A 12494-nucleotide genomic window follows, 5' to 3' on the forward strand; every position below is an offset into this window, starting at 1 on the left:
ATAATCCTATAAACAGAAAGCTGTCATCTAAATATACTGTGGTAAATTTGAATTCTCTTCTTAAGTTAAACATAAATGTCATTTCTTTGGAATTAAAAATAACTGTGCCTCCTTCCTTGCTTTTGTTGTGGCCTTGTTTTATTTATTTAATCTTTTCTCTTTTACTTCACACACACTTGAATCATACCATTCCTTAAATGGGTGTTGTTTATTATGCACTTTCAATGCAACTCAGCCACAAGGATAGCACAAGGCATGCTTTCTTTATACAGGATTTATGAAAGAGGAATTTGAAAACTTATAGTTGGGGAATTCAAATTCAATAGACCATGAAGTCTAGTTCGTTGTGAGTTATCACATCATCACAGAGTGAGATGACTAACAGCAAATTTTATAAATGTGTATTCAGATGTAAGTCCCACAGTTTAATGGTACATATTTCCAAGTGAGTGTATGCAGAATTGCAGCCTACGGCACTTTGTGTTAGTTAAAGACTATTATTTAATGGTCAAATGTGCAGCTGTAAAATGCATCCACATATATGCTGCTATTGTGTGCATTCAGACAATTTTATGAACCATATCCAAGATTGTATTACTATTTGTTACTATTTAAGTTCCCAGACTGTGTACCTTCTTTCTGTCTTCTTGCCTTCCTTAAGTTTTCATTAGATGCCTCAGAAACGTTAGCTGATTTCTCATTTCCTTGCATCTAATTAAACTTAAGTAATGGAAGAAGAAGGTAAGAAGGTACTTAAAGCCTTCAGTATGCTTAACTCTGCACTGGATTATGATGTATGAGTCAGATTATGACTAACTCAAGTCCCATTAGTTTTAATGGGTCTAATCAAAGTATGGAGTATCAAACCTGGGTCTTTCTGGATGCGAAACATATGCTTTGCTATTGAGATATTGGTGTCTGTCTATGCAAGAGGGTATAGCAACTGGTGCATTCACTTTGCTGCTGAAATAGGAGTGGAGGGGCCTTCCCCAACCTAGCACCTTTCAGATGTGTTGGACTACAAACACCACCATTCCCATACAGCATGGCCACTGGGAAGATGGGAGATGTAGTCCAACACGTTTGGATGCCACCAGTTAGGAGTAGTTTTGGCTACAGGGATTTCTTGATCTTCCAGATCCATGATTCCAAAGGCAAAGCAAAAACTTGCTCACTTCTTTATAAAACATGCTTAGAAATCAACATGACACCTGGCTGACTCCCTGGCTTTAAAGCCGTGAATAGCAAAACTCCCATTAATTTGAATGAACATAGAATTTAAGACATAATGAAGAGCAGAGTTAGGTGGCGGAGAGGGTTTGACAATGGCCTATGGTCAATGAAAAGCCCGTCTAGATCTGTATATCATTGTAAATGCCACATCTCATGGTGGAGATTATCGCCTTTCCCTCTTCTCGTTTGTAGCTATTTCTCAACATCAAAGCTACGTGCAAATATTGAAAACAGATCTGCTATCTTGGATTGTTTTTTCTCCTGCCATAATATATCTACATCAAGGTCACAAAACACAAATTTGGAATGGACAAGAGGTTTAGAGAACATTCATGGAAGAGAAGAGGACACACAGGGAATTTTAAAAAGGGGATGAAGTTGATTATGAGCCTAAACTGGACTTCTCCAACCTGGTGCCCTCCAGATGTGGTGGACTACAACTTCCATCACCCCAGCCAGCCATGCCCCAGGACACTCCATTCCACCTCCACTTCCCATTTACTGTTCCTCTTTTCTAACTTTCTGTGACTTGACGAAGACCCCCTCAGACTGGGCAGGACCACTGTGTTCTATTGCTCAAAGTTTCTGGGCAAGAAAATCAACCTTGTTGCAACTTGTGTTTATTTCTCCTGATAAGCCAGCTGTCTTCTGACAGCAATGAAAACAAGGCTAACCTTGTGAATTATTAGCATGATGGTGGCCCTGTTCAGAAGACACCTTAAACCACGGCTTTAACCATGGTGAATAAGGCTTGCCTTATACACTGTGGTTAAAGCCATGGTTTAAGGTGTCTTCTGAACATGGCCCAGCTTTCTGGCTTAACCAACGTGGTTAAAGCCATGGTTTAAGGTGTCTTCTGGATGGGTCTATACTGTAGATTGAAAATTTCTTCAAATCAGTATCCCCATTTCAATTTACCTGCATATTGTTGGACAAGTAATGGAGGACATCTATTTGTTCTTCATGGTGAGGTGTTACCCGATAGACTTTCTCCCTAAAAAAGATAGCAGAAAGGAATTATTTGTACCAGAAAAGACATTTGTAATCTCCTGAAATATGCAAGTTAAGAATATTATGTTTTCTTACCCATCAAATCTTTGAACTGACACTTCAGCAAAAGCTGCTGTGACACCCACAAGAAGCAGAAAGACCCACATCTTGTTTTCTATTTGGAATGACAAGGCACCAAATTATTCTCGAACTTACTTTTATAATTTACTGCTCCTTATCTTTGACAGATAAAACTGCAAACTCAGACCACTTGATCATTGATTAATTACTCTCCTGGCCTTGTTTTGTTTGTAGACTATTTATAGTGTATGTATATAATGGCTCACCTGTGGAAACAGAAAAGAAAAATCTCACGGGTTGCTAATGGATTACAAGACTGGAGTTGGGAAATTCCTGATAGATTATTTCACACTCCTTCTTTTCTTGCATCAAGTAAGATATAATGCCAAACTATGATTTTACCATTTGTGGTACTTTTGCAGGCTCCTTTCCTCTCCTCTCACATAAGAACATAAGAAAAGACATGCTGGATCAGACCAAGGGTCCATCTAGTCTAGCATTCTGTTCACACAATCACCAACCAACTATTGGCCAGGAACCCACAAGCAGGTTACGAGCGCAACAGCCGCCTCTCATTCATGTCCTCCAGCAACTGGTGTACATAGGCACATTGCCTCTGCAACAGGAGGTAGTTCTTCAAGCTCCATCAGACAAGCGTTTTATTGCACGCTCATTACTGGGCACTCACGGATTTTTGCAGGTTCCTCTCATGACGTCGTTTGCCTCCTGCATGCCTACACTTCTTTTAGCCTTCTTCGTGCAACAAAAGAACACCCCAGTAAGTCTGACTTAAAATAAAGACTGAAGTTGCTGCTATCTCCTGCTGTGTGCAGGAGAAGCAGAACAATAAAAGCAGCCCACTGAATGGGGCATGCACACATTGTTTACTTCCTCTTTCAAAAGAGGAAGTAATGAGGGATAAACGCATGGGCGGAGACGTGATGGTAAGTAATTGTGATTTCCCCCTGTGTGATGACACTCATAGTCATCAGGACTAGTAGCCATTGGTAGCCTTCTCCTCCATGAATTTTTCTAACCCCTTTTTAAGGCCATCCAAATTAGTGGCCATTCTTATGTCTTGTGGTAGCTAATTCCATACTTTAACTATGCACTGTATTAAGAAATACTTCCTTTTATCTGTCCTGAATCTTCCACTAATCAGCTTCATGGGATGACCCCCAGGTTCTAGTATTATGAGAGAGGGAGAAAAATATTTCCCCATCCACAAGCTCGAGAAAGGCTGCTCTAGGAGATCTGTAGAACAAACTCACATCTGAGGTCATGCATAAATATGATTAGCCAATAGTGTCCTCTATATCTATCTGCATCCTAAAATCTGACTGAAAATGGAGTTAGGAGCTTGTTAAAGATGGTTACATTCAATGCAAAGGCTTTTGAATTTGTCATCTTGCCAAAATAAACCTCAACTGAATTTACAATTAATTTGGCCTAATTTTTGTTGCACTACATGCAGTTTCTCAGCTGTCTCTTGCTTGAAAATGGAATCAGGTCTGCTGAGCCTGGTGACTACAGGAGCTGCCAAAATAGCAGCCCAGAGACTTAAGAACTTTTAATTTGAAGATGATGAAATCCACAACATTTGATACAATTTCACCAGGCTCACAAACATAGTGAAGAGACAATAATGCAGAGTGATCAAGCTCAGAACCTGCAATAAATAAATGATCAAAAGGAGTAATCAAACAAATTGTAGATGTCATCATTCCCTGTTGAGCGGCAGGGAGAGACTCGGAAATAGAAGTCTGTCAGATTTTCCTGCATTTGAATACAGTTTTAAGAGATGCTTTGTGCTTTTGCAAGCAGTTGGAGACCATTTTTGAAAAACAATCTATAACGCATCATTAGCCACTGGTAACTACAGAGCTGGCAAGCTATATGGAATATTGTAATTTTTGATGACAGACACCTTTTCATCAAAGATTAGGTCAGAAACACTTGGTGACGTGGAATCCCATTGAAATGGTTCATTTTGTATAAAGGATTGCTGGTTCTTTGTCAATTTATCTCAGAAAGTAACTCTAAATGGCTTTGGGTTTTCTTCTCATCCTGTAATAGATAAATGTTCAAAATAAGCAAGGTAAAGGGCCAGCATAGAGATAATCAAACAGAAAATTAAATTTGGGGAGACCATCTGCTCTTTCCATTTTATGATTACCAGCCTGCAGCCTATCGGATGGCCAATTCATACAATGCTGCCTGCATAAACTTGAAAATGATTTTGATTTTTTTTTTAAAAAAATTCCAATTCAAGATAAGTACGATGCAGGATTTTTTTTTTTAATGCACAGTTGTATTGCAGAATCTGTTTTTCTAGCATAGAGTTTCCATTTCCCCCTAACTGACCCTTAACATGCAGGAAAGAAATCAAAATAGATTAATGAGAATTTGAACATTTCTGCTAAAGGTTCAGAAAATCAGAAATAATTGTGAAGCTTCCTGGTATTATGGGCTCCCCAGTCCAAGAGAGCAAGGTCCAAGAGAGTGAGGAGCCTGGAGATCAATGACAAGTTGAAGGAGTTGAATATCTTACCCTGGAGAAGAGATAGTGAAGTGTTGATATGAAGGCCATCTTCAAATATTAGAAGAAAGAGCACATAAAATGTATATATTTCTGAAAATAATGTTAAAACTGCATTCTGTTGGGATAATTGCTTGCAAAAAATGTTATATTACATAAAATGCATACTTAAATGCATGTATTAGGAGAAATGCACACAAAAATAATGGGTTTTTTTTTAAAAAAAAATTCAAAGTTCACTTGGTTATCCCTGATCTAAGGCTTCTCATTCTGCTGCACATGTAAATTAAGCCTAATGTAAGAATGTTCACTAAAAGCATATGGTGGAGTCTTTCTATGATTAAACCACCTCAAAATGCAAGCAGGCGAAGATCACATTTTCTAATTGTTGTCCATGGCAAACACTCCCTTCTCAGGGAAAGCTATCATGTCCCTCCAACCTGGAGAACAAGTGTCATCAGTGCTTTGTGAACACACTGTGGCCTGGGCTGTAAAGTCAGACTCTGGAGAATGTTTCAGTAGCAATGGCAATGGCAGAGAGTGGGTTGAATGACTGTGGCCAGATCTACACCAAGCAGGATACTGCACTATTAAAGCAGTATGAAAGCGGTATATGAAAGGCAGGAGCCACGCTACTGCTTTATAGTGGTATTGAAGTGCACTGACAACTGTTGGGGCCCATTGGCACATACCATATACCACTTTCATAGTGTTATATCCTGCTTGGTGTAGATGTGTCATGGGCCCCATGTCAGTGCACTTCGGTGCCATTATAAAGCAGTAGTGTAGATCCTGCAGTGCACTTCAATACTGCTATAAAGCAGTAGTGTGGCTCCTGCCTTTTATATACCGCTTTCATACTGCTTTCATAGTGGAATATCTTGCTTGGTGTAGATGAGTCTGCCCGTTCTGACTTTCTATTTAGCCTTGAGGAGACAAGTTGATTTTCAAGTGGATCTGCTTGGAACATCACGTTTGGTGAGTGGCTGAGAAGAGTGTACCCGCCCCCTGCAACTTGGAGGAAGTGTGCCATCAGCGCCTTGTGAGTGCACTCAAAGGTTCACTGTAATGTCACACTCACCTGCTGTTTGTTGTGTTTGGCACAAGGGTAATGCAAGCTGCTTCCCCAAAACAGAAATGATGTCTCTTTGATCAGTAATTCTTAAATGATATCTGGCAAGATAATAGTTTGCATGGATGCATGCATATGTGCATAAATTAAGGGTTCTGTGAGCTTAAAATACCCACTAGGTGATCACTTACATATCAACCTTCCAAAAAGGGAGCAAAAGAGAACATGGCTTTGCATAAGTTAATTTATATGAAAAGATACAAAATTATTATAATTTAAATAGAAATACACCACATCTTACCATAGTGGGGAAGATTGTGACCAGGTGACCTGTGTGCTTGGCTAGTCTGCAGTCCAAGTACTCACTGTGGATGGGCAACTTCAAGGTCCCTGCTTGCCATCTCCTTCTTATAGTTCTCTGTCTTTAAATTGGATTTGGATCAGACAGTCCGTCAAACACAGCAGCTTTCGCCAACCTTGTGCCCTCCAGATGTTGTAGTCTTCAGTTCTGTTCAGTCCCAGCCAGCATGGCCAATGGGCAGAAATCCAGGGAGTAGTAGTTGTAAACTTCTGGAGGGTATCAGGTGGAGGAAAGCTAAGAGAGGATGCCTTTGAATAGCAGACTGTTCTCTGCAAATTAGGGGGTTGTCTTGACATCGTCTTTGCCCTGAGGTGGTTCTGAATCTGCGCTGTGTCAGTTAGATAATGTGGTCGTGAATTCAAAGCCACCCTGGGGCAAAGAGGCGGAGATGCATAGCTGAAAATTTGGAGACTTACCCTGATTTTTCCAGCCAGAGAAGGTCAGTGTGGTTTTTCTGCTGGTCTGTCCTCACTCAGAGCCACTCGGGGGTGGGGTGGGTTCCCCAGGTGGAAGGCAACATTCTATTGGTCGCCGGAGGCCGTGGGAGAAGGGTGGGGTGAGCCTAATGGCTGCTGGAAAACCAGCGCTGCCTCCCCCATATGACAAGAAGGACAGGTCTCCTGTATCTTTAACAGTTGTATTGAAATTTCCTCTTCATCACAACAGTTAAAGCTGCAGGTGCCCTGCCCTCTTTTAAATCTGGTCACTCTAGTATAGCTCCTACACCTTTAACTGCTGTGATGAGGAGGAAATTTCACCAGGTTCCCCATATATACAAATGACACCTGCTGAAATTCCCTTTTCTATGCAACTATTAAAGATACAGGAGCCCTGTCCTCCTTTTCATATGGTCACCCTTCTGTAAGAGCTTTATGCTACAATAAGCTGCCCCCACCCTTTTGCCTTTAGCCCCTGCTCACCACTGCCCTCCCCTCAGCTTCTCTGAAATGGAATTTTGTATCTGGTCACTCTAGTGTAGCTCCTGCAGTTTGCACATTGATGGTGCTATATAAATAAATAATAATAAAATAATAATAATAATAATAATAATAATAATAATAATAATAATAATCTATTGCGATGAAGAGGGAATTTCACCAGGCGCTGCATGCATACAAATGACACCTGCTGAAATTCCCCTTTCTATACATCTGTTAAAGATACAGGAACCCTGTCCTCCTTTCCATATGGTCACCCTACCTCAGATTCCCCACATTGCTCTGAAGGAAATGCTTTTGGACCATAAGAGTGGCATGCCTCTAATTCATTTCAGAGGGGTGTGTGTGTGTTGTAAAGTTCCTTTCACCTCTCTGAGGGTTTAAGAAAATAGTTCCTTAAACCTTGGCCTGTGCCATCTGTTGTCTTGCATGTGGTGTGGGAGGGTTTTTTAGTCCATTCAATTGTCAAAAATCATCCTCTATAAGCTGCATCATGTTATTGTTGTTGTTGTTATTATTGTGTTTTTTTATTTTGCCAGACATTGCTCTTGAATGTGCTCAAGAGACCTTTGAGGGGTCTTTGAAGAGACTGTGTACTGCTGAGTTTGCCCTCAACCATATGTTGCCCTGCTTAGAGGAGAACTTCTCTCCACTTATATATTATTAATAGCACATCCTTTTAATTTAAATCAAAGGCTTTTGCTCCCCTCCCCCCCCACCTCTGCCTCAGTGTTTGAGGCCAAAGCAGTCTGTTTTAGTGGCTTCACAGAAACACTGTCTGTTATTTTAAAACAATATATCATTAATATGCACCAATCTTTCCCTCATATCCATATGTAAAATGACATTGGTGTCATGACTGAACAAAGACAGAGGAGTTCCTTCATTTTGCAATATTACCTCTACAGGAAGATCCCATGGATGTGCTTTGTTCACACTTAGTTTTCAAACCGTCAACTCATTTAGGCTGCACTTCTATTCACACTCATCTGAGAGGAAGTCTCATTGAATTCAGTGGGGCTTACTTCTGAAGAAACATGCATAGGATTGCACACTTATAGTGCAATCCTATGGAAGGCTAATCAGATGTAAATAGTATTGATTAAGTAGGTATAGGATTGGAAAAAATCCTACGACTCCCAGCATCCCGCAGCCACTCATGCTGACTGGGGAATGCTGGGAGTTGTAGAACTCCCCCCCTTGTCTAAACATGTATAGGATTGTACTCTTAAAGAATTAGATTTCTTTTGTGGAGCTTGCTTGGTGCATTTAAAAAATAAATAAAACACACAAAGTAACATCAACAAAACATTAAAAGTAGGGATGTGCTCCGCTTCTAATTGGACCGCAGACGCAGGAACGGAGCGGGGGGCTTCGCCTGCCCTTAAGGCGGAGGTGAAGAGGATTGGGGGGCCGGCGGAGTGTGGCGAAGAGGATCGAGGTGAAGGTGGATCCTTTGCCTCGATCCGGAGCTCCGCCGGAAAGGTAAGTGGGGTTTACCGGGCCCTGCCGCTGTCGCCGTCGCCCATGCAGCGACGGCGGCAGGGCCCAGTAACCCCCCTCCCCGCCCTCCTCTCCCTTACCTGCCTCCGTCCGCAGTCCGTCGCCATCTTCAATTGAGCCCGCGGTTCCACCAGGAAGTCTGGGCCGCTTGCGGCCCAGACTTCCTGGTGGAACCGCGGGCTCAATTGAAGACGGCGACGGACCGCGGACGGAGGCAGGTAAGGTCCCCCTCTCCCTTGGTCCTTTACTGGGCTCTGCCGCTGGGACTGCCTTGAGTCTTGGCGTGCGTATGTATCCCTGGACAAGCTATTATGGTGGCAAGTTTGAGGTTTCTAAAGTGCAAATTGACGGAGCTATGGAAAGGGGTGTGAATTGGGTGCCCGGTTTTCATAAATTCCCCAAAAATCAGGGGATGATGGGACTGCTTTGAGTCTTGGCGTGCGTGTGCACCCCTGGATAAGCTTTCATGGTGGTGAGTTTGAGATTTTTAACATGCAAATTGACGGAGCTATTGAAAGGGGTGTGAATGGGGTGCCCGGTTTTCATAAATTCCCCCAAAATCAGGGGATGATGGGAATGCCTTGAGTCTTGGCGTGCGTATGTATCCCTGGACAAGCTATCATGGTGGTGAGTTTGAGATTTCTAACATGCAAATTGACGGAGCTATGGAAAGGGGTGTGAATGGGGTGCCCGATTTTCATAAATTCCCCCAAAATCAGGGGATGATGGGACTGCCTTGAGTCTTGGCGTGCGTGTGCACCCCTGGATAAGCTTTCATGGTGGCGAGTTTGAGATTTTTAACGTGCAAATTGACGGAGCTATGGAAAGGGGTGTGAATGGGGTGCCCGGTTTTCATAAATTCCCCAAAAATCAGGGGATGATGGGATTGCCTTGAGTCTTGGCGTGCGTGTGTATACCTCCATGAGGTGTCATGGTGCCAAACTTGAGGTTTCTAACTTTAACAGAAAAAAAGTTGTATACTTTTTTAACTTATTGCAAGCCTATGGGGGGGGGGAAACGGAGCTCCGATCCGGATCCGGAGCTCCGAGCGGAGCAGAGTGGACATAGGCGGAGCAGGGGCGGGGCGGAACGGCCCGATCCGCAAATCGCGGATCTGGAAGTGAAGCGGAGCGGGGGGTCCATGCACACCCCTAATTAAAAGAACAACCATACCCCCCCGCCACTCACAGCATTAAAGACCACCACCAAATGCCAACGATCTTTGAAATACGTTAAGGCTCTCATTGGTGAAATCCACCCACCCACCCAGTGATGGGAGTTACAGAAGAGTGCAGCAACCACTGAGAATGTGTCTCCAAGGGCACATTTCATGAGTTTGAGAGCTGTCATTCCACCCTCAAGGCTGGATTTCCTATCACTCTGTTAAAATCTAAATAAATGAAAAAATATGGGGTGGGCAGACCATGTAAATTGTTTCCATGTCAGTGCCCCTGGCTCTGAGGGAGCTATGGCTCTGATGTGGGGATTTCACACATGTATTTATTTATTTATTTATTTATTACATTTTTATACTGCCCAATAGCCGAAGCTCTCTGGGCGGTTCACAAAAATTAAAACCACAATAAAACACCCAACAAGTTAAAACACAATTACGAAATACAGTATAAAAAGCGCAACCAGGATAAAACCACATGTTCTGCCCATCCTACATGCTTCTTGTGGTATCCTATATTTTCTGCTTCTCTTCTATTATATATTTCATTTATTTGATGAAATATTCCACTTCTGTGGCTGTAACACTGAGCAGTTGCTCAGAGTGCCTCCATCACTGCCTCATATTGAAATGGAAGAGTTAACAAATTAAGAGGTGAGTAACATGGACTTGATGAGAGATAGTAGTAGTATCTGCTTTTCTTTCTTTTTTCTTCTTTTTTCTTGTCATTGGAGAGCCTGGGAATAGTCAAAGGTGAAAATGTTATGTTCGGCACTTGCAAACATTTACTTAACTTTGGCAGAGCAGTTTCAGAGCTTCTGGGAAAGAAACTGGCTTCCCTCATGTCTCTCTGGAATTCCTAGAGAAATACTTTGTAACAAAAGCCAAGAAGATTCTAAGAAATCACAAGGGATTGCAACGGAAGGGGGCAGGATATAATGGATTCTGCTTTCTCTCTTTTCCTATATATACAAAAATAAAATAAAATAAAATAATCTGAAATTACCCCCAAGCAAAAATATGAAGCTTTTTCGTGGATGAAAAATGCAGCGCAAAGTGCTGTTAAAACATACCTAGCATCTGGCACAATTTATTACCACATCGCTAGTAACTACTTCATCTTTTCATGGCAGATAAATGGCACATATATTTACAACCCTGCTAACCCTACCCTAATACTTGGTATTGTCTGTAAGGCTGCAGATCAATGGGACTTAATTCTGAGTAGATGTACATAGGATTGCACTGTAATAATCTATTTGTAAAAAGCTGTTCTTCAATGTTGCAAGGCTTCAGTGGAGAGGCTAAGGCTGCAACTGCAGACACACTGAAGCAGGTCCCACTGAACTTAGTGAGGCTTGCTTCTGAACAAATATGCATCAGATTGCAAGCGGACACAGATGTAGGAATTTCGCAGTATAAACACACATGCTTCTATACACTTGAGTTCAATGGGGCTTACTCCCAAGTATGTGGCTATATGATTGCTGCCTCTCCTGTCAACCACTTCTCAGAATTCTATATAGGTAGGCTTATCAAATTTCCCCGACTACAGCAGTGAGAGCTGAGCTCTCAGACTAGAGAAGAGTAATGGAGGATTTCTTCTGGGGTTGAAATTTCTCCATCTGGTTCACAGTAATTTACAGTTTTGTTTTGCTTTTCCATGAGAGTTGGCCTTCATGGATGATGTAAATCACGTAGGTTCCCTTCTTCTCTATCTGTTGTTTGTGATCCTTCAGTATGATAACGTTAAAAGCAAGAGGGGTACCTTCAACTCCAGCTAGTTCTAACATGTTGCGGGTGACCTTTTGTTGGAGGCAATTCTCTTACTAGATCAAGCGGTGGGTCAGTCAGAATCAGAGTCTGTTGGTGAAGAAGTTCCCTCTTTAAAGGAAATGAAAGACACAATATACATAGACACAATAAACTAGAAATCTTTTGTCAGGTAGAGTGGCAAATCACCAAAAAAAGGGGACATGTATTACTGGAAAAGAGAACAAAAGAGTACTCTGATTTGCAGATGCTATTTTATATGTACAGATAAGGACATAAGAAGAGCCATGCTGAATCAGATCAAGGGTCCATCTAGTCCAGCACTCTGTTCACACAGTGGTCAACCAGCTGTTGACCAGGGACGCACAAGTAGGACATAGTGCAAGTGCTTACTGCCTCTGATACTGGAGGTAGAACATAGCCATCAGGACTAATAGCCATTGATAGCCTTCTCCTCCAGGAATAAATCCAACGCCCCTTTTAAAGCCATCCAAATTGGTGGCCATCACTACACCTTGTGGTAGTGAATTCCATAGTTTAACTATGTGCTGTGTGAAGAAGTACTTCCTTTTTGTCCTGAATCCCCCACCAATCAGCTTCATGGGATGACCCCGGGTTCTAGTATTTTCAAAGAGGAAGAAAAATGTCTCCCAATTCCCATCCTCCACACCATGCATAATTTTGTATACCTCTATTATGTCTCTCCCTACCCTTCTTTTCTCCAAGCTAAACAATCCCAGCTGTTATAACCTTCCCTCATAGGGAAGATGCTCCAGCCCCTTGATTATTTTAGTTGCCTCCTTCTGCAAATTTAAAAAGAATTATTATAA

At 42.0% G+C, this 12494-nt stretch overlaps 1 protein-coding gene across 2 annotated transcripts in view; it reads right to left on the minus strand.

The window, feature by feature from the left end:
- LOC134402568 (type-1 angiotensin II receptor-like) overlaps positions 1 to 12494 on the minus strand; it is a 116639-nt gene that overhangs the window by 31172 nt on the left and 72973 nt on the right. The window contains exons 1-2 of one of the 2 annotated variants that reach the window (XM_063132093.1): positions 2320 to 2396; positions 2152 to 2227 (exon numbers count right to left, since the gene is read on the minus strand). In XM_063132093.1, coding sequence (XP_062988163.1) covers positions 2152 to 2227; positions 2320 to 2390 — 147 coding nt within the window. In that variant the 5' untranslated portion in view covers positions 2391 to 2396. Of the gene's footprint in view, positions 1 to 2151; positions 2228 to 2319; positions 2397 to 12494 lie in introns of those variants that run through there. The other variant, XM_063132089.1, reaches the window with a different exon arrangement.

Source organism: Elgaria multicarinata, chromosome 8 (genome assembly GCF_023053635.1).
Source record: "Elgaria multicarinata webbii isolate HBS135686 ecotype San Diego chromosome 8, rElgMul1.1.pri, whole genome shotgun sequence".
In the NCBI taxonomy this organism is placed as follows: domain Eukaryota; kingdom Metazoa; phylum Chordata; class Lepidosauria; order Squamata; family Anguidae; genus Elgaria; species Elgaria multicarinata.